This window comes from Sinohyriopsis cumingii, chromosome 13, assembly GCF_028554795.1.
Source record: "Sinohyriopsis cumingii isolate HCF-2022 chromosome 13, ASM2855479v2, whole genome shotgun sequence".
Classification (NCBI taxonomy): domain Eukaryota; kingdom Metazoa; phylum Mollusca; class Bivalvia; order Unionida; family Unionidae; genus Sinohyriopsis; species Sinohyriopsis cumingii.
This window is the reverse complement of record NC_142973.1, coordinates 40,874,814-40,901,979: the sequence shown is the minus strand read 5'-3', so window position 1 is coordinate 40,901,979 and position 27,166 is coordinate 40,874,814. Positions and strand designations below refer to the sequence as shown.

At 35.6% G+C, this 27,166-nt stretch overlaps 2 protein-coding genes across 2 annotated transcripts in view; one reads left to right on the top strand and one right to left on the bottom strand.

The window, feature by feature from the left end:
* Positions 1–1,001: 1,001 nt before the first annotated feature.
* Positions 1,002–23,872, top strand: LOC149785274 (uncharacterized). The gene is made up of 5 exons (XM_089979142.1): positions 1,002–1,141; positions 1,509–1,549; positions 8,610–8,711; positions 9,827–9,962; positions 12,483–23,872. Exons 1-5 carry the CDS (start codon positions 1,114–1,116, stop codon positions 12,704–12,706), a joined length of 531 nt encoding a protein of 176 aa, XP_089835268.1. The 5' UTR covers positions 1,002–1,113; the 3' UTR covers positions 12,707–23,872.
* Positions 23,873–24,694: 822 nt separating this feature from the next.
* LOC149785273 (protein AATF-like) overlaps positions 24,695–27,166 on the bottom strand; it is a 46,635-nt gene continuing 44,163 nt past the window's right edge. The window contains exons 13-14 of the mRNA XM_089979141.1: positions 25,464–25,535; positions 24,695–24,871 (exon numbers count right to left, since the gene is read on the bottom strand). Coding sequence (XP_089835267.1) covers positions 24,808–24,871; positions 25,464–25,535 — 136 coding nt within the window. The 3' untranslated portion in view covers positions 24,695–24,807. The remainder of the gene's footprint in view (positions 24,872–25,463; positions 25,536–27,166) is intronic.

Sequence of the window (27,166 nt, the reverse complement as noted above, 5' to 3'; positions counted from 1 at the left end):
TTTGAGGAAATTCAGGATGTAAAACTGTAATTATATTTTTTTGCCATTCTTATTACCAACTAAAGAAGACAGCTTATGCCTTATCACTTGTATGTTAATTGTAAGGACCCTTTCTGGCGTCTACTGTATAGCTAGCCTAAATCCGAAACATGGTATCAAACAAGTTAACGCGAAATGTGCCAAAGCAGCTGGTATGTGGCAGTCCACGAAACATGTGCTTTAGTTCATTCAGAAACAAATTTAATCAACCAAAACGTAAAGCGATTACTACGCGAGTGTACATGATTTGTTTACAAATAAAAAGTGCTGGAGTCTGCGTCCATTGCTTGTTTACAATAGAAAGTAGTTCCTTTATGCACGTAAATGCAATATGAAGGTGTGCTATATCGTAAAATACTGAACGATTCTGACAATGTAAAGTTAACGGTTAAAAAAATGAGCATATAATAATAATATTTATTAGACACCCAGGATTAAAACGCAGTGATAAAACCTTACATTTTCCGGTAAAAGAGTCTAGCTTGTCTTTGGGGAAAGTTTGAGGATTTTCTCAGATTTGATGAATTACCTGACTATTGTTTAAAGCTTAAACAGATTTCCATGACTTTAATTTTAAAACTAAAATGTGATTTTGCATCCTTGCAAACGTTTCTTCGTCTGAGAAATATATTGACAATGTCTTAAGTATTGTTAAGATATTGTCTGATATAACCTTGAAGTAATATGTTTTAGAATTTCAGTGAAACCTGGGTGCTGTTTTAAGTAATATTCAAGATGCATGCTGAAAATTCCGTGAAGAAAACAAAATTCATTGTACTAATGATAGCTAGTATAAGAAAGATAATCTAAAATCTCAGAAATAATGAGTATCCACTATTTAGCGACAGACAGGCACGTGACCAAAATAACTGTGCCTTTTTGCATGTGACCCGCAAGCTGGTTACGTCCGGAATAAGTAATGAGTTATGGAAATTTAAGAGGTCATGACCCAAGGAGCCGCAAAAGGGGAAGCAACATTATTATAGTCGAGGCGAGGTTTTCGAACTGTGACCTGTCTGAATAGTGGATGTTTTTTTCTTGTGATTTCTGTCATTATACTGGGAAGCTTTTAGAATGGAGATGACAGATGAAGTATTCAAAGGTATGGGAAACAATTTTTTTGCTTATTTAATTGTCATATTCATTTATTGAAGCGCATGCAGTTGATAAAGTTAGCTGGTGTGGGCCAGTCGGTTTAAAATTGACACTCGTCGTCGTACGTGCTTGATAGTTTCGTTGACATTTCAAGTTTTCGAACAAAATTTGATTAAAGATTGTTTTTATTTTAAGCAGGCAATAGGTGAAAGTTAGGTTACGAGGCTTGTCAAGCTTTATCGGCTCTTCAAAATGTGGAATTCGCGTTCTAATGAGTGACTTAGGGGTCTTCTTTAAATCTAACGGGTGGTCTCCTAAATACACTGCACTCAAGGAAATCAGACATAACATTTTCGAAATTTATTTATTTTCAGCTCCGAGGAACAAGAGATCATACAGTCAACATGATATTGAGGTAATACACTTTATGGTTTTTATAGATTTCACTGGCAAAGGAAACCGATACTGCTTAGTACAACATGGCGGCCATTTTGTCAGCCATTGCATATTTGCTCACAGGACAAAGGAGAACTGCGTATGAAGCACGATTGATGTTCGTTGTTCTACATTGTTTTCGTATAATGTGATAGTTATATTTGAACCATTTTGTTTAAAGGCGTAAACATGCATGTTAATAGATCGACACGTTGACTGAGCCACTGCGTGTACAACTATGTATGTATTTATAAGTTTATTTCTTTTACCTGTTAACATAAATACAATTAAATAACACTCCAATCCTTCATTGCAATGCTAACACGAAAATATATGTACTTGCACCATATGTTCTGTGCTTGGTACATTTTTTTTTACTGGTTAGGTACATACATCATATATTTGAGCAAAGGGTGTAAGGGCAGCTTATATATTTAGTGATTTGCAGCATTTATCTTCACAACATTGTATAACTGATGAACAAATATTTATGCTTGAAATCAGTAGTCATTTCATAGGACATAAAACTAACAAGTCACAGTTAAGTATCTGACACCACTCTTCAGCCACTATAGTGCAACCCACACAATATTTTGTTTCTCCACTCATTGCATTGGGGCACTTGACCCCTCCATGCTTGGTACTCATGAACGGGTAAGTACCCAGCAAATCTCCAGTATCACTTGGTTTGCACCTCCACCACAGAGGATGCTAGTAGACATTATTGATTGGCACCAGGATAGTCAATGCAGCTTGTCAGCAGATATGATTGACACATGGAAGGGCTGAGTTATAAGTTATTTTTAGTCCAATGTAGAGGAATCATTCATCTTTATGTCGATTATATATTTTGACAGTTAAAAACAAAAATTCCAAAAGAGTCTTTTGTATTTAATATCTGTGTGTTTGTAAAAGTTTGGTTTGTTTCTATTCATAACTTCTGTTTGCAATGTCAAAATGCATGTTTGCACCTAATTCATTTTGTTTGATGTTGGCCAACAATTTTACATCATAATTATTGGAAAGTATATACCACTGACCCTTAAGAATTTAAACATTTTACTTTTTTTGACTGGTGGCCTAAGTGGTTAGTGTCCACCTTGGATGTGGGAGACTGGTGGATTTGAACCACAGCCAAATCATACCAAAATCTTATAAAAATGGTACTAGCAGCTGCCTCACTTGGTTTTTAACATTAAGAGGTTAGTGTTAGGACTGGTCAGTGTGGTGTCAGGATAATCTGAGTGGGTGGGACATGATGCTTCACGTCTTCAGCATGATGCCCCAGTGCTATACATCATTATAAACTGCCACACTGCAGACATCGTAGCTGTAATGTCGCCCTCTATGTAAGAGGGGTGATTAATTGGATTTGGCTGGCATTATCAAATTGTGACTTCAAAATTTAAGTGAAGATATGAATTTGGTGATAAGATGATCTAAAAACATTTGTGTTGTGCAAAACAAAGGGCATGGTGACCAAAATGCACCACCCCACCATTGACACACATTTTCAAGATGAGAAGACCGTCAAATTTGATGTATGTATTGATAATGTATCATACTATAGGCTGTCTGTCATGAATTGTATCAATACATGGCAGAGATGTTTAAGTTTCAAACCTTATTCCAGAATATGTCTCCAACAAGAATAATTAAAGTGGACTATTAGAGCTCGATTACTAATTCAGAATGGAAAGTCATGTCAGTATAGTGTTTTCATTATGTCAAGGTGGAAATTTGGTCCTTATCTTGCGGACAGTGGTCAAGTTTAGGATTTTAATTTGTTTCCACGTGTCATTTTAAATCATTGTTAACACAGCTCATTAAAAGTCTCTCACAACATTGTATATTACAGTATTTAGTAAAGGAAAACACTTTTTAGGGTATGTTGGTTTTTGAATAACTTGTGGCCCGTAGAAGAGTTTACAATGTAGTTCTTTAGTATGTTGATTTTCTCGCTGTTTTTATGCTGCTTGCAGTCATAACATCTTGATTTGGTCCTGTATGCCCATGCAGAGAAGCTACTTAGCAAGATTGTGCAGAACTAACTCAAAAAGTAGACAAATGAAGTTGGCAGGCATATTTGTTTGCATATGCGGATGCATATATTTTGCAGACCGTTATGGCAATTCAGCTTTTAGATGAATGATAGTAAAGAAGGCATCAATATAATGGGTAGAGTTCATATTTTCTAATACTCAGTTGCTTTGTGAGTCACATGACATGGCGTGTAAACTTTTCATGAGTACTGTAGCCATCAGTTAAAATAAGTCTTTGTGACCTATATTTCATACTTTTCTTATGTACTCGTTTGTGCATCAACATCTTGTTTACTGAAAATTGTAAGCACAGCATGCAAAAGTTTTATAAATCTCGGGGTAATATTTGAAACTTTACGTGTTTGCACTATGCACAAAAACTGGAAATTAAAATATTTTTATATTTTCATGCCACTATTCCCATTCACAAATGTGTATATGTTGCCTATTGATCCATTTCATAATTATATATATTACAGAATACTTTTTTATACAGCTAGTAGGATTTTAATGATCTGAAAATATTACAGGAAATGCAGAGTGAAGTGGCCATCAGTTTTGTTTACTTTGGGTATATACTAGTAAATGTATTGCTTCATTTTTCATGCAAGTCTGAAAAACTGTATTTTGTTTTATATTTTGTGTTTTGCTGTATAAGCAGTTCACGTTGTTATGCAGTAAGAGTTGATTTTATTTATGTTGTTTCCATCAGCCAGATCTAATTCCCTAGAGATATTTCCCACGTTACCTGCCAGTGCATGTGGGCTGATAGGACTTTGTTTTCAAGTTGACAGTCCTTTTGATCTACCCATGAATATGATGCTTGTTCAGTGCATAGTAGCCTGTACCTTTGTGTCCACCTTTTAACTTTTAAATTTTAGTACCTTCCCTAGAGATATTTTCCAAGTTACCTGCCAGTGCATGTGGACTGATAAGTCTTTGTTTTCAAGTTGACAGTCCTTTTTATCTAACTACGAATATGATACTTGTTTGGTGCCAAGTAGTCCTGTCCACATTTTAACTTACTCATAGCACCTTCGTTTTTCCACATGACAACTCTTTGATCAAGCTGCAAAATGGATACTTGTCTAGTACCAAGTAACAGTGGTTATCTGAATTTCTTGTGATCCTGAGACCTGTTGAGTTACATCTTTGAATAGATTTCACAGACTGTATAATCAAAGTGTCATTCACAGAGTTCAAGTTTAAATGTTGCATATTTTACTACATGCCACACTGGAAGTGTAGCATTAAAATTTAAGTAGAAATGTTTTGTATTTAATGATCAGATAGGTATTTAAATCACACATGAGGAGACCACTGGTGGTCTAAATGGTTTGAGCATTTGCCTCAGATGCTGGTGGTCACGGATTTGAACCCCTGCAGAGTCATACCAAAGACTTGTTAAAATGCTATTAACAACTGCCTCACCTGGTACTCAGCATTAAGAAGTTAGTGTTAGAAATGGTTGGCAATTAGAATGGAATTGTCTGGTGGGGGTATATTTCAAATCATATGAGTTTGTCAGCTTGTATTAATTTAAGTGACTATAATTTGTGCAGTTTGGAATCTGTCCCCATGCCAATTCTGTGCTAATTTTTTTTTGTATCCAGTAAGCATGTTGGGTCACTGATTACATGTACTGGCATAAAAGGAGACGTGGCAAACTACTTGTTCCTCACATACTTTTACAGGGATGGTCCTGGCTTTTAAAAAGCTGTCGCCAAAAAAATCGCCAACCTCAATATTTTGTCGCCAATTTTCAAAAAGTGTCGCCAAAAAAAGTAGTGTACATTTTTCCAAGTGTTAATTTAGTCTATTAATGTAACAGGCAATGAAAATTACAAAAGATGGATTAGTTAATACTTTAATTACAACAAGCATTAATAAAATGTTACAAAGTGTTACATGAAGATCCGTCGCGATTTTAGGGCTGTCCACTTGTTGAATGCAGTTTCAACGTCTAATTTTTCACATCTGTACATGCTGATTCTCATTAAATTCTCGAGAGATGAGATGCAGAGCTTATTTCTGATGTCAGTTTTTATGAGGTTCATCTTACTGAATCCACGTTCACAGTCCTCAGTGCTGACAGGTGACACCAGTAGTCTCTCAGCAGCCCCCCACCCCCATGGCTAGCTTCATAAAGCTTGTAGCAAATTGCTTCCTAAATCCCAAGAATGATTACTGAATGCTGTATAAATTTTCTCGACAAGAAAAATAGGATCTCCATTCCCACGAATGAAACTTACACAAGTCTACACCTGGCAATATTGGACCGTATATATAAGCATAAATTCACACCCAATTTAGGGATTCTTTCACTCCTGTATTTTGAGAAATAAATAATTATTATTAATTATGCAAAACTGTTCTTTTTTGCTATTTCTTGTTGCGGAGTTTAAGTCTCTGCAGCCGTAAATCAGGACTGATGGCAAAAGGAAAAGATCAATGAGCAAAATGCCGCACTGGCGACAGATGTAATTGTGATTTAGATTTTTTCCATTTGCTTTGTATTTATACACAGTAGTCGGTACTTCAAAGCTTATCAGTTTTCTATGAAGGTTCAGCAAAACTATTGTATTGGTATATGTATAAAAAAAACCCAGAAGGATTAGCCATACAATTAATTGTATCTGTTCTATTCGCGTCTTCAGAAGTCGGTCAGTTGTAGGTATAGTGCGGTAGCATGATTGACTGTATCGCAGCATACAGTACTCAGCCCAGATGTCAGCATAAGCAGATTATGATGTAACAATGCACTGTAAAGATGGGGTTGTCAATAAGAACAAAGGATCGTTTGTGTAACAGATTGATTCCAATGCATTGCTTAGTCAAGTTTGTGGCTTCCTTTCGTTCTGCCTTTTAATTTATCCAGTCCAAATCATTGATTGTATGTACAAATTAAATAACCAAAAAGTATGTCGCCAAAAAAAATCGCCAGATGGGATATTTTTGTCGCCAATAAGGAAAAAAAATCGCAATTTCCGACATTGGCGAAGCCCAGGACGATCCCTGCTTTTATAGATCATTGAATAGCTGCTTTGGTACCAAGTTTCACTGTTGCTTTGTATCTATATTAACCTAGTTTGGATGCCAGTACTTCCGGTGTGTCCTGCAGTGAATAGTATGTACACCAAAGTTGGTTCTGATTAGTGGTTATTGATTTTTTTACTCTGGACTTGAACAAAGAATAACCACCAATCTAAACTAGATGTGACATTTCTCTGCGTGATACTCTGGATGTATAGCCCTCAGATTCAGTGCAAATAGAGAAAACATGAAGCAACAAAGAAATGTTTCATAGTGTGGTTATTGAATGATCAGAAAAGTACTTAAATCGTACGTGGCAAACAAATATGGATTGTATTTTTTTATGTTGATATGTAGCTGATTATGTTGATGTGATAAAATAATCATCAAATTGGCAGGGTTGGGACATGGGGGCATGTTTAAAATCATGCAAGTTAGTCATTTTATGTTTGTTAATTTGTAAATTATCTGACTTAATTAAGCCCAATGGCACTATCTTAATTGCCTGCGACTTGGTGTATAGTACATTCAATCCAACTCTGAGTTCCACTTGATCCGATAGGTTTTATTCTGGCACTATTTAAGGCTTTGTCTGTTCATCTTTACCTATCTGTTGGGATTCTTGAACACTGCTGTAGGCTTGGTTCCCCAACATGTAAGATGTCTACATATGCGACCTCAACAGTTCTCCTTCCAGAGTGAAAACCATGCATTATCATTGCACTGATTACTCGAGGGCCAGTGTTTTATCACTGTTTGCACTGGCAGATGATTTGGGTCTGGTGGTCCTTGTCCATGCATCTGACTCCCATTCCTATCCGTTCAGTGACGTGAGATAACTTTTGTGGTGCTCATTTAGAGCCAGAGGGCATAATTTCTTCTAGAAATTAAAGCAGCATCTCTAGATGGTCTGAGTGGATTGATGTGTCATGGTCTCCTCAGATAACACATTTGTTGTAGGATGTTTCTAATGTTAGGGAGGCAGGCAAACATGTCACTTTGCTTTGCATGGAGGTTTGGAACCTTCACTGTGCCACCTCAGAGAACATCACCCTCTGAGTTGGCCACATTTTAGGAAAGAACAAAACCTTCTATAAACGAGAGGCTTCTTTTCAAGACCCCACACTTGAAACAGTTATTTTTAAAATATAAAATACTTGTTTTGGTGTCTGAGAATATGCAGTGGAATTAATGCATTATCTGTTGATAGTACGGTAGCTGTTTTGTGCACCTGCACATAGAGGCAAGAGGGAGCACTTACATCCACAAAACTTAATAGCTGTTTGAGGTTTGATACCACTCTTGTTTAAAACTAAAAGACCATGAGGTTCAAGCGACCTCATAAGCCTATCAAACTTGCTCCTCCTTGGAGGATGTTATGAAAGATGCATACTACATTTTCCTTCATTCATTAGCACAATAAAGTGCAGGTATTTTTTATGGGGACACAACATGTGGTCCAGAGGGACACCAACAATTCGTAAAGTGGGTATCTCCCTCAGATGGTGAGTACATTCCATTTTCTGTTTTTGATCAGTTTAACACATCAGTCAGCCCACCTAAGCTGTGCAACAGTGACAGGTAAGATATTGCTGGTATTAAAATGCAAAGGGGGATAGGTGAAACTAATTTTAATTAAGCAATACTTAGTGATCGCTATGTCCTTGTGTAATGTCTGTGGAAAAAAATGACTGTTCTGCACATGATCATGTAAGGTGCATGATGTGTGGGCTGTGTGTTGTTGTCAGTTCTCCCCTCTGTATGGGGATTTATTCACATTGAACAGATAAGATGAAAATGTAAATGCTGCAAAATAATGAAAAATAAGTATTGAATAAATAACATTAGTTTAACCCCCTCCCCATTACCCCCTACATATTTCATGACTGCTGCTATTGAGTAGTTGGGCCTATCTCCATTTTGATGACATGATGTTTATTTTGTTTTGATATCTGTCTTTTTCAGCTTGATGGTTCTTCACCTAAGAAAGGGAGAACCAAAAAGGACTTCTATGCCTTCTGTTCGTGGGTCCTCGATTATACACAGTATGAGCCTCCGAAGCAGGAGGTCAGTTCTTACAATCCTATGATTATTTGTAAATTTTCTTATTTGTCTCGTTTTTTCATTTTTAAAAAATGTTATTCCTGCTTAACCATAAACTGGAGTAATAAAATGTTCCTTGGTACATTATTAACATAACATTGAGTGAGCCTGACTGTCAAAATTTGCTTTCAGGTTCCAGTAATTTTTTTGTTTTATTTCTAAATTAATAGTTCTTTTTATTAGACCCCGTTCAAGTTTTTTCAAAGATTTTGTTATAAAGAAATATATAGAACCAATTTAAAAAACTGAAAATCCAGGATTTGAAACTGGAGGACCTAAAAGCTGGGATTCTTACTTTTTATAGCTCTGACATTGGGTGGTGTTGGTGACATTGATTTAATGCCAGTAATGAATTATTTCAATGCAGCACTGCTTCAAGTAGGAAATTTGGCAGAGAGATGGGCAAGAACTGCTGCATCTTTTAAAGTAAAACTTTGGTTCTTATTACCCCACCGACCCTATTTTTCCTGCCAACCCTATATTTTGGGGGGATGGCTTTCGAAAAAAGAAATAAAAAATGAACAGAGGGATGTAACTGTGTTCCAAGTCAAATTTTGGATGTGAATTACACTTATTTTCTGGTTCATGTTTCATTTTAAATCTATCTGGATCCCCCTCCCCCAATTGTTTCTACTAACCTACCTATCCTAATTTATTTTTTTAAATATTCAGAACCTCACATTTTTTTTTTATTTGGCCTAATACAGGCACTTTTTCAAATGAAGAGTCATTTTTTTTATTTGGCCTAATACTGGCACTTTTTCAAATGAAGAGTCATTTTTTTGGGTACATGCTGCTGATGATTAAATTCAGGAAATTATTTATTGGTACTTGAAACAGTCAAAAGCACACTTGCTTGGTATTTGACATGCATCACACTTAAATACATGTACATGAAAAGAGGTTTTAATGAGGTCTATTAGTAATAGGAGAGGCTGATTGGTGGGATTTTGAGGTAGGTGGGGATCGGTGAGAATACCCTGTTTCTCTCTTGCAGGAGTCAGATAGTTTAGGACATCTACTAGCTTGTATAAATAATAGAATTAATCTTAGTTTATAACTCCTGTGTATAATTACAGGAGCTGAGAGCTCAGAATAACACCAGCCCACTGGGGAGCAGTGGCAGCATTGCAGACAGCTACTCCTCAGATACCACCATGTCAACTTTATCCACAAGCAGTCGAGATGAGAGCACTGGGGATTTGCAGGATTCTGGTAGGTTCTACAGTGTAGAAATACAACAACACTGTACATGTTACATGTAGTTTCATTATAATGCTTTCAGAATGTGCTAAAAAGTCCATGCTTATCAACATAGACATATGTTCAGCAGAGATATGCATGCTAGTATCACAGTCTTTGTAGGAAGCGGGTTTGTACTTGTATCCCAAAAAGTCTCACCTAAATAATCAGCTAAATGTGTTAAAAAAAATTGGTGCATAATATTTTCAAGCTGTACATATATTAATTAAATCCCGGAATATTTAGCAGTTTTCCTCCCTTCCCTCTTTTGAGATGGAGGAAGAATTTATTACTACCCAACCCACTGTTTTCATTTCTAGAGTAGACACTATAGTATCAATTAAAAGTATAGTTCTAAAAGTAATGATGAAAAAACTGAGAAAAATTTAAGGGAAATAAATCCTTGCAAGTGCAGCCATGTACAAGTTCATCCAGGGCTTGACAAAGTTTGTTCAGGGCATGGGCAGAATAAGTGATTTTTTAAAGGTTACACCCTATAATATAAATTAACTGATAAAATGTGGGCTTTAAGTTGCGCTTACCTGGTGTAGTCCATCAAGATTAAAGGCAGTGTATGTGTATTTAGAGTTTAATGGTATATCAATGCAGTTCTGGCTATCTGGCCATGTGAAAGGTAAGTTCTAAAAATGTTAAGATGAAGAACTGCGCAACAAAAGATTCACCATTATGTAATGTTGCATTGTCATTATTCAGAATTCTCCCATGTCAGTTGGATAGTGTGTCAAGCAGGAAAAGGTTGCTAATATTAAGTATAAATAATAAAATTTCATAAGAATATTTTTATTTTCATATTATGTTGATATAATCAATGAATATTGCAACATTTGTATTGGCAGGTTCAGTCACATCATACATATATTTGATATACTGATGTACAATAGAATCATTACTGTACTTTGGTCAAGCCTCAGAAATGCTTGCCTACCAGAAGCTGACACTTTCTTTCAAAATTTGACAAATCCCCATGTATCAATGGTCAAAAGAGGTACAGAACAATACCGGACAGTTAAGTCCAGGTACAACACTGCAGTTAAGATGCTTGGTCTTTGGACTTGAAAATATACATTTTGGAAAAAAGATGCTCATCTAGAGATTGGCTTAGACTCTACAATTCATGATATCTATTAAAGGTTGCAACTGAACACGTGTCAGTTATGCAGCAAGATCCAAATAACTGCCCTCTGATTCTTGCCACTGTACCAGACTTGCAGCTCAATCAAAGAGTTGCCAAATGGAAGAACAAGGAATGGGATTAAGGTCAGTTATTTACTGGAAGAGGCAGACGTCTGCTTGGCACTGAAAAAGTACATGTATTCACTGGCCAATGCATCTTAAAGACTGTCATCTTGACAACAAAGTGAGTGCTCCCTTATTTGCACTGTCAGAAAACTTATATACAGTACCCTATGTCTCATTTTATTACCCGGGTTATTATCAATGGGAGGGTATACAAGTACCTGTTGGCATCTTTAATCCATACTCTAGGTTAAAGCCGGTCTTAAAATTGTTTCAGATTACACACTGTTAATTGTTCTACTTATAGCTTCACAAACAGATAAGCTTGACAAAAGGAGGTTTCTTTGTATATTTTTATTTTGTTTTACTTTTTTTCTGTTTGCTTATTATTGTGCACAATGAGCCATGAGAGGTCACGGATGATTCATCGTCTGTATACATCACTTCCTCACTGTAAGGCTTTCATTGTCATTAATACCATTTCATTAGGTGGTAGTAAAATTACATGTATGGTGTACTTCATTATCAGGCAGTCTTAATATAAGTCATTATACTCAGCCTCTCAGTATATAATGAAGTACTGTGGAAATCAGTCATTATTGTCAGATGCATATAGAAAGCCTCCATAGCTGACAACTAACTTAAATGTAAATTATGGACAGGATAGGACATCCTGATTGTACATTATGCATTGTGCTGTTCATGTAACTTGTGTAGAAATTTTTTTTCAATCGCTGATTACCATGTTATCTAATATTTCCTGTCTTTATACCATGTTATGTGAAATGTTGTCAATTTAAAGTCTCAGTACATTTGACATTGAGACCAATACAAATTAAAATAGTTCCTTTCAATAATGACATGATTTTAGGGCCATTAACAAGAGATATAAAAAGGTTTTCATGTCAAAAACTTTTTCTTTTATACAGGTATATGCAGACAAGGGTCTGATGCATTATAACCAAGAATGTTGTCATCATAAGCTTCCTTAAAGTAAAAGCAAGGGACTAGTGTGTGTTTGTTAAAAATGACTGAAATCTTATTGGTAATTTTCTTTTTGACTTATTATGAAATCTGTAGGATTTCATTTTTTAAGTTTTTTTCTTCTTCAGACTTGTGGAAGTTCATATGTCTGCATATTTCTAGCATTTATACTTTTCAGATTTTTGTTTCAGTCTTAAAATAAATTTAAAAAAATTAGGTTTTCAATCTAATAATTTGTTTTTTCCCTTTCAGATGATGATTCTTGGGACCTTATCACATGTCATTGCCTGAAGCCATATGCTGGAAGGCCCATGATAGAATGTAATGAATGCAATACTTGGATCCATTTGTCCTGTGCAAAAATCCGCAAAACCAATATTCCGGAAGTTTATGTTTGCCAGCATTGTAAAGACAGCAAACTAACCACACGCAAGTCCAATCGACAAAGAATTGAGAACAAACGGATAACAATTTAGTTATTGGTGCAGTGTTCTTCGAAAATTTTCTCTTGACTCAGGACCTTTTACAGCTAGAAGTGCATTGGAATGAATGGTTGTGTGCTATGTCCCTTTTCATTTATGCATGTATGTAATTATTTCTTAAAAATCCAGGTATAGTTTATGAATCATTTGTGCTGAAACAGAATATAACATTCCAGTCCACATTTTTGTCTCACCTGCTCACCATATAGCAAGACATAAGTACCATTTTCTTTCAGCAATGGCATCATAGTTATTGTCAACAGTGTGAAGATTTTGTGCAGATTTTTGTTTTTCATTGATTGGGGGTATTTGCTCGTGTTAACATGTTTTAAGCTGTAAATGGTGTAGATGTAGATTGGCTTGCATGTAACTTGTTTACAGGTCAGCGTCTTTGCTGTTTTGTTCACAGGTTTTCTAGTGACAGTAATCAAATCTGATCTGGGTCCATGCCATTTACAGATGGAAGCATGTTTTTGATGGGTAGATGCAGGTAATTAGTTTCATGCATATAGAGTTGTATGCAGGTGAGACAGAATCCATGTTTTTAAATTCTTGTGCTCAAGATATCGTGTCCAAATGTTCCTGTTGGTGTTGCGTACAACTTTGTTGTTATTTGGACATTTGCCATCACTTCAAGCCATGGTGGGGGGTCCCAAGTGGCAGAGTGGTCTAAAGCGCTCTCCATTATGGATCACTACCATCTCACCTGTCTGCATGGGTTCGAGTCGCGGATTCGGCCAATGTGGGTATGCGAGAAAGCTTGCCAGTAGCTTCTCGTGGGTCGGTGGTTCTTTCCTAGGTTTTCCCGCCACCATTAATACTGGCCGCCATGTATAGCCTATCGTGTGCTGAAAAATGGTGTTAAACCCTACAACAACATCAAACCATGGTGACAATCCACTGTGCGACTTTATCACTCAAGTGCCTGTGTGGCATAAACCTACTTTGGCTTTTCCATTTAAGCATTCATGGTATCCAGAGAAGGTAGTTTTCTAAGAATGTATGCCAGGGTACTTTAATTACTCAATTTATATGAAGATGTTACCAAATTCTAAATTGCATCTGTGGGTGACTTCTCCACACTGAAATTACCTCCCCTGGGTTCCAGGTATGTTTGTGGAACAGATCTTATCAAATTACTGTGAATGTAATTGAAATTTTCTTGCCATTGTGACCCAGCATGACCTTGAACAATGCTTGAATGAGCCAATCAGAAGTTCTCTTTCAGACACAGTAACTTATTGATCGATAAAGCAGGCACATTTCGCTAATCAGTACAAGTTTGTTACATTTTGTTGTTGGTTATATAGTTTTATTATAGTTACTGGTGATAAATGTGGCTATATCCTCATATGGGTGATAAAGGAGTGCCGCAGATTGTACCCTTCTTTGCTTGTGATGATGGATTCTATCATAAGTAAAGGCTAGCTGATGGTGCATTTTTATAGGTTAGATTATAGATCTGCCTATTTCTGTTAGAAAGTTGTATAGATATAATTTAATAAATAAAAAACAAGTTGTGCCATAAAATAATGCTTGCTGTATCCTGTGATATTCAATGGTCTAACTCTATTTTATTTACGGATAAGTCATGTAAGTTATTAGTATGAAATTGTTGCCACATCTTGGAAAAACCATTTTCATCAGGTCTTGTAAAACCCATGTATCATCTATATAAAGTTCAAGTCCAGACTTTTTAAAACTGTACAACTAAAGACAATGTGTTGATATTTTTTAAATGGAAAATTTATATTTTTTGATTCAACACATGTAATTTCAGCAAAAGTTTTTGTTCCAACTGTTAAGTCTTTTGACGAAAACTCACAAATTTTCATTGTACAACAAAAATTATTAAAGATTTTTAGTTTGGCCTCTGTGAAATGGAAGTTGGCTATTGTGATGCTCCAAGAATTGGCTTCCACACATTCTTGCTTCTTAGGTCCTAGATGACAGTTTGGAGTGAGCTTCACAACTCCTACCTCCTGTGGCTAAGTTTGTACATGTATATACATGTACTTTATTGTACATTCTTTGTTAAGTTTTTGCATTTAGTTTATGACCATATTGGCTTCTTGTCACTGTGACCTACATTTCATTTTACTGACCTTATAGGTCTTTTGCATGCTGTATACATCTTATCCCTGAATCTAGAATTGCTTCTTTGGCAGTGAGCACACTATTCAGCAAGTAAGCTTGTAGAGTCTTTTGTATGTACCCTATGGGTGTCATAGAGGGAACCTTCTGGAATCAAATATGCAAAGTCATTGATACAATGGTAAAGCCTAAAATGAATGCCATCCCTCATTTCAAAAGTTGGTCATTATGGCCTACTTTTACGTTTTGCTGATGGGGAATGTTTAGTTTTTCAGGCACTGCACTATTACAACAGAGAGGTTAACATTGACATGTATTTCACCTGTTACTGGCTTTGATTAGGTTTTGCCTTTAGCTTGCGATGATCTGCCATTTTGGCTTGCTGTATGCATACTATTCTTCCAATAATCCCAAACCTTGGTGAGTCAATGCATCTTTCTGCAAAAAGAAGTCTCAGTGAACTACATTTTTAATGCTTGGTAACTTCATTGATGTGTCATGTTTTAAGTTAATTTTTGGGGTGCTGTTAATGTTAGAATCTAGAAAATTGACATATCAGTATTACCTAGCAACCAAATGTCACTGTACCTTATATTTTGTGCTTTACAAGGTTATTTGTGTTTAGCTCACACCGATATAGATTTTGGCATGCTATATACATCCAAGCCAACACAGGCCCATTCTGACCAGTATACAAGTTGAAAGTAGGAATATTTTTATTCATTGGTAAACTTTGCATATATACATGGTATATTGTGATAGTTTACTCTCAACAGGTTAACTGTATTGTGCAAGTAGATGAATGTGTATTTGAAGATTGAACTGTATGCATTTCATATGAGACCTTTGCTAATAGTTTATCAAGTTAATTACTAATGCATGAACTATGCTTCTATTAGTAATTATACCAGCTGTCACTCTTGGCATCATGTGATGGACACTTAAAATAGCTTTTGAAGCTGATTTTATGAGCGATGATTTGAAGCAACCCCTCACCAGCAGTTATCAACATTTTATAGTATCTTTGTGTTGTTTTAAAATGTTTGAGTCCAGTCATAGGAGGCTAACATTTTGTAGGTCACTATCACTTTAGTCTGAATTTATTTTCCGCATGATAATTAATGTTTACTTTCACAACTGGAGATAACTAAGATGTTTTAGATAAGCTGTGTAATCATGGATTCATTCAGTTTTTTTCTTGGATTCTAACAGAACGTTGCCATCTCTTGAGCAGCTGTACAATGAATACAGTTTTTGTTGACAGAAAAGAGTAGAGTTCTGTAAATGAATACAGATTTCATGACAAACACTAAATATTTTCTGTAATTGTTGTAATAGTAGGGAAGAGTTTATAACAAGACTTAAAAACATACATGTGATACAAATAGTACATATTGATATTATTTGTTTTGCATGTTTAACATACATCTTACAATGTTTTTTCCATGAATCATAAATCACACATCCATTCAAGACATCATTTTTTAAAAAATGTATGACTGATCTCATTTGTAAAAAGATTGATAGATTTTTCATTTTGTGAAGAAAATCATGACGTCATTGTAAATATATAAATTACGCCATGATGTCATTGTCAGGATATAAATTATGCCATGATGTCATTGTTAGTATATAAATTATGCCATGATGTCATTCATATTTAATTACAATTCATTTATTAAGCAGCATATACACAAGACCATTATCTTACATGATTGAATCTTTGTAATTGATTTTCTTTTGAACTGGACTACTGGTAAACAGAAAGTACTTTTGTGTTTTGTCCCCTGTTGCTATGGCAATGGGCCATGGAATTGGTGTATGAACATAAATCTGTCCATGTATGAACTTTAATTTAACCATATTTACTTTGAATTTTTTTCTCAGCAAGGACTTGTGTGCGTATCCTAATTAGAACACGATTTATATTTCAAGGTGTTATTGCCCTGGACTTGCAATACGCTTACGATAAAACATCCCATTGTCTTGTGAACATTCTGTAATACACATTGTATTACCCAATATCCTGAAAAGACTTTTATCAACAAGATTTTGAGTCATTTTAATGATCTGCAGATTTTGGCCGTATTTTATAGTTCTGGCAAATGACTGAGAGAGAATTCTAATGGCTTGTGAAAACTAGTATTCATAATATTTTGCTTTCCATAAAATTAGCTATGAAGATTCATATTGGAAATGACAAAAAGATTTGATCAGACAATGAGGAGTTACTGCCCATGATTGTCCTTAGACGACTTGCATAAACAGCTTTGATTCCCAGCACACGTCTTTTGTGGTGGGTGTGGGAGAAAATGATCTTATTTAGATCTTCTTGTTCACATTAGTTTGAGTTCCCTTAGTGGTCAGCTTTCTAATGTCTCTCACATCCAGTTAGTAGCTGGTTTTCCCATCTACCGATATTGTATAATTTATTTTATCAGCTGCTACTGGTCCTTAGCAGGAATCATTGATCCATCACTTTGCCATCTCTTGAGAGGTTGTCTTTTTCTTTGAAATATCATTAAGTTCAACTTGATTTCCTGATACAGATTAGACTCTTCTTAAATTCCTAGTCCATGACGATTATTTAAGCTCATTTACCAAGCATAAATTGATTGGGATAAAATCGATACATTGAATTACATTTTGCTTGAAAATATTTTTAAAAATGTACAGGAACACCAGATCTGAAATTCATAACATTTTGATTATTGTTCCTTGTTCGGAATGACATATTTTTTACATTTGAAGTAAAACTTTATACTGTTGCTTAAGACATGGTCAAATTGTATATGCACTGAAATGACCTAAAATATTGTATTTGTTGATGACAAATATCATAATAGTATATTGTATATGTATATGAACATTTGTTCACGTTTGTTGATATTTTAACATGTTGTTTATAAGAATAATCATTTATTAAGAGTTTTTACAGGTGTGCTATCACAACAAAATGTATTTAAAATTGCATTGTAAATAACCCATTGTTATACTTTACTGTGACCATATATTGAACCCTTTCTTCTGGCAGGGTAAATGTCAGTTTGTATAAAACGGAAAGAAATTCAACTGTAGACAAGTCTGCTAAAACACAAGTTTCTAACATGGACTTCAAAATTTTAGTTTGTAGGAGGCATATTTTTGACAGTACACAAATGTAGCCTCTTGGTACCCTGATATTGACCTCACATGGGTAATGTTGGATGCATTTTTGGCCTGTTGAATCTCCAGTTCACTTCATTTTGTTGCAAAATTCTCCAGGATCATGCTTTCACATTGCAATTCGTTTCATAATATAAGAAATTTAAAAGGCACTATTCAGTTTATATTGATTTTTCTTGTTTTAACCATTAGTGGTGGTAGAACAACAAAATCAGTAGCCCAGGTTTAATTCCTTAGCCCAGAGAAGGCTCTTAAATCTGAAACTGAACAGAGCAGTAGATAAACAGTATATTTGTGTATTTGATGCAAATAAATGGACTCAAAATTTGTAAGGGACTTTTTTTGTCTTCAGATTAAGCAAAGCATCCATATTTTAAGCATTTTCTTCTGAGTTCTTAGCATATTGCTCTTGTAGCAAGCATTGTTCATGATTTATGGTGGTGTGTTTGATCAATAGGAACTATGTTACTGAGTCAAGTTCCAGATGTTCTGTGCACATTTACAATGATAGTGCTTGATCACTGAGAACATTCACTCAAATAATGTATGTAATTGAACATGCACTGAATTAGTCTTTGTCAACAAGTCTTGATTTAACCAGTGAAGTAAATTACACATTAACTTCTTTCTTCATCTTCTGTCAACTTCAGTTTTCCTCTTTTTCTGCCAGCATGTCGTTGATGATTGGCCTGTTCTGTGGATCAAGTTGTAATATCATGCAGTAATCCACTAGAAAACTGAAAAATATGATGTTGCCCAGATAGCGTCCTGGTAGCCACTGGGAAACTAAACAATATGGTGTTGCCCGGATAGCATCCTGGTAGTCACTGGGAAACTGAAAAATATGGTGTTGCCCGGATAGCATCCTGGTAGCCAATGGACATCAGTTGCAAGATTGTTAGACTTTAACTTGCATCTCTGTATACTTATAACGTTGACAAGATGTCACAAGTTTAGCTTTATGGAAGGCTGCATCTTCGCTAGCCAAGGATCTGATGTGTGGATAGAATGTCTGCCTTGGATGTAGGAGGTCATGGGTTCGACCCCTCTGCTGAGTCGTACCAAAAATGTATAAAAATGGTACTAACAACTGTCTCACTAGGCGTTCAGCATTAAGCAGTTAGTGTTAGGACTGATCGATCTGGTGTCAGGATAATGTGACTGGGTGGGACATGATGCTACATGTCTGCAGCATGATTCCCCAGTGCTTGACGTCATTATAATGACATAAATGAAAAAATGTTAAGCTATGTTAAAAATCCAAATCACACACACTGGTCCTTGATCAGTGCTAATGCATGGTTTCCACACACACAAAGTATTCTTTTGATGTCAACTGCCTCCACAATTGTCGACCCATGTAGAATGCACTGCTGTTACATACTCTTATTACTCATGACATCCAGTAAATGTCATTACGACCAAGCACTAAAATGTCTGATCTATCCAGCAATGTGTAGATAGTGTTAACATATCAGAACTTTGGCTAATGAAGATGGGAAGGCTGCTCCTTTTTTTTCCAGGTTTCTTTTCATCCCTTGGGTTTAATATCTAGTTGCATCTGTTACATTTGGCTTAATATAATTGATTTTCCCATACCAGTTCTCATTACATACAAGGCCATAACATTATTAGATAAAAATCCTTTTGACATAGAATAAGCTCAGATCTGTCAAACCAGTTCACATAAGTAGATTTATCTTCTAGTCTCCTTTTATGCAGATACAATTGACATGTATTTGAACTTGAATTTTAGGACATAAATGGTGGTTTTCTACTGATGTAGAGACAAGTAAAACAACTAACATGGTTCTGTGATCCTGAAATGAGAGATTGTTAATTTTTTCATCATTTTGATGGAGCAAAAAGTTTGGAAGGAGAATGGTTGTTTTACTGTTAAAAATTAAGTTCAGGCATGACCTTTATGGTCCTAAGTCCCAAAAAGGAAATTATACTACCATTCTAAATACTTCCCAAGACAATGAAGGCATTTTATTGTGCTTTAAACAGCTGCAAATATTAATGTCAAACCCATTATCCGTTGAATTGTTGGACAAGAAAACTCTAGTCAGTGTGACCATCATTTTGACTCTTGACTACAAAAGTGAACCATTTTGTCATAGGAATGTTACGGTCAACTATGTGCATGTGATGATCCTTTCTGAAGACAGAGAGTAATGTCCAAGTACATTTTGTTGTTGTGCTGTGAAGCACCAAATCAAATAATTCATTTATCACAAATACTTATCATCAACCCCATTTGTCAGTGATCAAATACGTTTTGTTAGACGCAGAAGGTTTAGTCATATTGGTAATACCAGTTGGTCTGGCTTTTGTGCCAGTAATTGGAAGCACCACCAAAATAGTACTGTATCTGCCATTGTATATACATGTACCTAATTTACCAATATCATGTCCTCTTCAAGTATCATCACTGCATTCATTACAAGCAACATGGCCAAAACATTCCCAAGGTTATTTTAAGCATGAACTCATCAGATCACTTTCTTTGAATGCGTTTGTACTGATAACATCATAAAGACATCTTAATGCTTTTGACATAGTTCAGTTTTTGCTTAGTGTACTAAAGAGTGTGTCTTAGTTCTGCACCATTTTCTGGCAATTTCCTACTTTGTATGCTGTATCACTCCATCAAAGTTGGAATTTTTTAGAAAAGCCGTTAAGTGTTCCGATTGATGAACACACCTTTATGATCATTCGGTCTACATTCTTTCTTAAAGTGGCTGTACAATCTGAAATAGATGTTAACAGGACATTAGTTTTCTTTCAATGCTTTTTGGGCCAGAACTTCAGATCATGCAACATGCAAGACATATTTTGAGATTTTGTGTTAACCAAAGACAAAGGACTCGACTTTTCGATAGACTTTTGATACAAACTTTGACTCTAGTGCATTTTTTTGTTTCCAGAGCAGGTCTCGACCGCACATTTAATACTAACATTTCTTGTGGGAAAATATAATTTTGCTTTTATTTATTTTAATCTCAGTATTTTTAAGGCAAGTTATGTTGTAATGGTAGATGTATGGATTGAGTAGAGAAATAAACATGATTTACGTGGGAATAATCGGAACCAGTCTAGTCACCTATTCAGATGATGATTCATTTTCGATATGTAAAAATAACATTCTCAGCCTTTATGAGAAAAATCTGATTGTTGTCAGCCTTTGGTATACTTTGGATTGCTAATACGGGAATGTAAGAGTGTCTTCGGGAGATCTAGAGAGCCCATTTGAAGTCACCAGCTTTGGATTTACAGTAACTTGCTGTATCGTGTGCTTGCATACAGGATCGAACTTGAGAATGCAGAAATATTACACCCACCCCATGCTCTGAAGATCCTGATAATACACTGGTACAATTGCTTCCATTAATTTATCTATTTATTGGGTTATTTGTAATTAGCCCCCCCCCCCCCATACATCATACATACATTCGTCATTTGCGTAGACTGCATCAGTGTTGTAATTTCTAGGTTGGAACTTTATTTGTACTGCCAAACATTTTACATAACCAAATTTATTAGAGTAATGTTCTATTTCATGTAAATGCATGTATGTATGTTGATTGTTTAAAACCGAATTTCAGAATTGATTGTTTAAAACTGTGTTTCAGAATTCAATGTAATCCTATGAATTAATCAGTTTAGGTTAAGGTTCGAGTTTGGCTAAGGTCAGAATAAAATAAAGCTTTACTTACCAATGAGTAGCCCTATATGAGACAGTGTTCTTTTTGATTTCCCAATATTGTTAAAGTTTTTCATAATGCAGAAAGTGATAAACATCCTGCAGAACATATCGTCAACAGTAATTCTCCCTAAAACAAAAGACATCGCTTTAACCAAGAGGCTCCTAAGTGGGGGGAGTTTCCAAGATAACTAACTTTTGAAGTGGGGGGAGTTTCCAAAATAACTAACTTTTGTTGGCGCCTGTCAGATTTCTGTTATGTTGGGAGATCATGTTTTTAGTCCAATGAGTTTGGGTGACAAACTGAGAGGGGAGAAGAAAAAGTCCTGTTTTAGTCTGAATGAGTTCGGGTGAAAAATAGGGGAGATGAATTCCCATTTTAGTCTGATTGAATTGGGGTGAAAAATGGAGAGGGCAGATGAAAAAAGTCCTGTTGAGTTGGAGTTGAAAAAGATGGACAGGGGTGAAGTTTATCCTGACTGATGCTCAGACTGTTAGATGATCTTTATTTTATTTTATAAAGTTTGACTATCAAATGTCTCAAACCTGGATTTAAAATGTGACAATTCATTGTCATGTGAAATTAGTTTAATATTCCATAGGCTTTGCAGGTACCCCACAAACTACTAAACAATACAAAAGATAATTAATATACAGGAAGCACTATTGCAAGATTGTGCTGACTGCATGATGTACGATTTTATTAACTAACCTCTCTGAGTTCAGCATTATGAATATAATACTATTTGGAGGCCCCAGCATTTGACGCGAGTGACTGATTTTCCATTATATATCAAATATAGTAGGGAAAAAATGAAAGTGGTCTGTTAAATGTTCAGTAAAATTGATTATGAAGTTAAAATTCGGGAATTTTAAGTACATCTAGATAACAAAAACTGGTTATAATTGTATACTTTTGGGCTCCGGGATAGCAAATATTTTGTCTTTGAACTTGCACTGAAATCATCACGTTTCGTCCTCTCTTGCTCATCCATGTGCTGTGTAATGTATCGATAGAATAAGGATGACACTACTTGAGCTGACCACAGAAATGTCTTATTCAAACTAAAGTTGACATTAAAGTAGAGTCATACTGAGTATTTTCACATTAAGTAAATAGCATAAGACAGTGGAGAAGTCAATTCCTTTGTAATATTTTTGTAAATATATGGTCACAAACACTGATCCTGATTGTGTTCTTCTCGGAAGCACTATTATTCCAATTGGCATCCCAATTTTCATCTCTCTTAAGGTTGCAGGCGACAAAATACATGAGGTTAAAAAATGATTTTGGGATTGCTTTGCCTCAAAACTAGGTAAAACATCAAGTTTTTAACAAATTAAAATACTCTATTATGTTACAAGCAATTATCCTTATTTAACCAACAGTCAGTTTGATCCAGCATTTTAAGCACATGGATTATAATTCAAGAACATTTTCTACTGTTCAAAGAGTGACCACATTAAACTGGTTTTGGCCCTTTTATTTAGTAGATGTAATATGTATTGTTTTGTTCCTGTCCTATATAAATCATAAACACCTTTCAGCCAGGGTTTTTTTGTCTACCAATTACACAGGACATAGTACATGAAAAGTCAATGGTGAGTGCTTTAGACCACTTGGCCCCCAAAGAGCATGTGGTTTTAATGAATTTCTAATACAGGATAATCATTAGCAAAGGCACTTAATCAACTCGAAGTCAGGCTAGTGTTCTTGTATTTTCCTGAATAGTTCTTTCTGGTTGTTAGAAAGTACAAGATAAAATTACAGGCAAGTTACTTATATATTTTGTAATGAACATGTTCATAGGTTAATATACTACCAATCATAAATCTTGTAATGAACATGTTCATATGTTAATATACTACCATTCATAAATCTTCTTGTAATGAACATGTTTATATACTACCATTCAATAAACATGTTCATATGTTAATATACTACCATTCATAAATCTTCTTGTAATGAACATGTTCATATGTTAATATACTACCATTCATAAATCTTCTTCGATATAGTTTATTTCTGAGATAATATATACTTGTTCTTTTTTTCTTGAAACCCCGTTTTTTGTGGCTTCATGTTCAAATCAGTTAGTGTCATTAATATACACATCAGCCATGTAAATAACTTGACATAGAATCATGCACTGTACTTAACATTGCAACACAAATTAAAACTGACTATTAAATTACTCAACATTGTTCTTTATTTATTTGACTCTTTTGCAGTCATCTCGGTACCTGGACACTGAGATTATGCTGAGAATGAATACTAGTAACTCTCCCTTTATCTCTCACACAATCAGATATGCTTGAAAATACTATCTCATTGTGTGAGAGATAGATGCTTAAAAATACTCGGTCCATCAAATATTGTCATTTCCATTTTTTAGCTGTTGAAGGGCACAGTGGATTAAAACCAAACTTGGCATGGGTTTTAACCCATAAAAAAGACCTAAACAACTAGATCTCCTTTCTTTTCCTACCCAAAAATGTCTTGATTAAGGTAAGGCCCTTGTCCGACTTTGATATTTGCCCCATCAAAGTAAAATGCAAGTTACTTGGATCTTTTGGAAGACTTGTCTAAGTCATTGGTGGTGTGGAATTTATGCAGGGTAAATTATGTATCCATGGGAGAGGGAAAGCTGATTCATACAATCGATTTGACTAAATTCAAGTTTCCTCAGTTTTACTACATGGGGGAGGGTGGGCAAGGAACATGTTGTTGTAGGGTTTAATGCCCTTTTTCAGCACAAGACATGACGGCCAGCAGAAATGGTGGAGGAAGGTCCCGGGAAAACCCTGGAAAGAAACACCAACCCACGAGAAGCTACTGGCAAGCTTTCTCACATACCCACATTGGCCCAATCCGAGACTTGAACCCACACAGGTGAGATGGCAGTGATCCGCAATGGTGAGTGCTTTTGACCACTTGGCCCCCAAAGAGCATGTGGTTTTAATGAATTTCTAATAGAGGATAATCATTAGCAAAGGCACTTAATCAACTCTTAACATCATTTATCTATATTTTATTGAAGTAAATACACAAAATGTAATGTACTCTATATGTAGACAAACACAAATCTGGAGAGTAAAACCCACAAAATTCCTTGGTTTCTGAACTTCTTCATTCCTTCTCGGTCACAGTGCTTTGGAACCGCTTCCCAAATAAAGACTTGAACAAGTCATCCCTGCAATATCAGGTAAGAAAAATGCATGTTAGAAGTGAATGATTCCAGTTAAGGCGATGCTGCTTGACCATGTATATCATTAGCAGAAACATTTGTGCATTCATGTTTGCCTGTATTCTAACAGACGTGTACGAGTCAAAGTAGGCATGCATTTACTTGGAAAGAAACCTAATGTATTTTGTCATGTTTTATAGGATAGGCTTGATGTATATTTTGTATAGATATTTCACAGAACAGGCTGGATGTGTTTTCCTGCATGTTGTAAGTTGCAAATAACTAGGGCAGCTCAGTTGTCTGCATGCAAGCTACCGTGGTTTGTCCTTAGGCAAAGCAATTTACTACAACTGCCTCTTCGCTACATAACCTACGTTGAGTCGCTGTGCCATAAAACACCTTAGTAAACTGTTATCATTAAAATGTATCCTCCTTGTGGCCTTTATAAGTAAAAGTACTGCCTTGATCAAATTATAAAAGAATTACGGCTATTGCATATGGTGGACCAACCTGACAATAATAAATAATTTACTCAATGAGAAAAGACAAGAAAATGGGACCTGATAGATCTGATGGAATTCACAGATGATTAGTTTACCTTGATTCATCCGGCCACGTTGAATTTTCATACTGGGCCATGAAGTTAATGAGCTTCTTGTGGACGTCGTACCTGTAAAGAGGGTACCATACAAGTCCAGTCAGTTCAACTGCACAGTGTACAGACCCAGATCTGTCATTTGTTAGTTTACCATGTTTAGCCAGCATATTTTGTGTTGGCAGATCATGGTCTATGTTGTGTGCAGTTGGACTTAACTTGTCAACGAGTACATACATTAAACAGAAAATTGCAAAAATTACAATAGCATTAAAAAGTATTAAAATTGGTAATTCCTTGCAAGACCAATATCCCAAATAGCTAGTATTGTGCTGACATGCCATTAAACATAGTAGAAGGGTTTTGGTTTTGCTGAGTTGAAGTTTATTGAAATTAACATAGAAAACAATATAATTCAAATCTTGTTCTATAATATTTTGACCAATCTAAAGCTGAAATTTGTTCATTTTGATTAAAAACATTTGTATGCCAGGTGTAACATTTTAAAAATTTTATGATGAATGAATGGGCTGTGGGGAAAAATTGGATCTTTGTCTTTGCTTTTAAAAGGTGATTATCGTTTTCAAGAGTCATGATATCTGGGGTGAATGACGTCTTTGTCTTTAATGTTTTCCAGATTCAATTGTTATTGTAAAAGGTTGATGCTGCTTGATGTTGCTTTGATGATGTTAATTTATTAGAAAAGCACACATCAAGCTGTCATATGTTCACTGTAGTACAGCTAGTGAACTCTTTGTTCAAGTTCATGGCTTTATGGCATCAGAAAATGAATCATCTAGCTTTTTGTCTCTAAATAAATTTATTCTGAGGATGGGGTAATAGTGTCCTTTGATTTTAATCATTGGTGCATATATATTTCATATATAACCAATGTGCAGCCCCAGGTGGCTGAGTGGTCAAAGGCACTCATCTTTGCATATCACTGACATATGTCTATTTGCATGGGTTCAAGTCTAAGGTGAGGCCAATGTGGGTACATTAGAAAGCTTGCCAGTAGCTTCCCATCAGTCAGTGGTTCTTCCCAGGGTTTCCTGGGTTCTTCCTCCACCATATATAACTGGCCACCATACATAACCTATCTTGTGCTGAAAAATGGCCCACAACAACAATATACCCAGTGCCTGACAAAAACTTCATGCACAGGATGAGTACATGTTGTCATAACTATGTGTGAAATTGTTTAAATGTTTTGCTCTCTTTTTATTCTTTGAAGCTGAATTGTCAATCATAACAGCAAATGCTGCATGCTTTATTGTATGTACATTCTGAGTATTAGATATAAAAAAAATTATTATTGAGGAATATACAGTAGTCCCCCTCTTGAACGGCCCCCCTGACCAGCGGCCACCCGCTCCTTATGGCCAGAATCCGTTGGCACCGACAAGTTTGTGTTCAAAAGTACCCCTCGCGAAAGGCCACCCGGCTAACGCGACCAGCATATTAGTGCAATAATACAAAATTTACCCCTCACAAACGGTCGCATTTTATTTGAATATGTATCCAGAACCAGTATTTTATTCATAACGTGTGTTAAGTAATCCGATTTCTGTTTCCCCGATGTCAGGTTTTCGTTACTGAAAGAAGTGTTGAGTAAAGTACATTTACCACTAAGGTTAATATATCATTTACGCCTCACGAGAAGCCAAATTTATTCCATAAGAACCGAGAAAGACTCAAATTTTAAT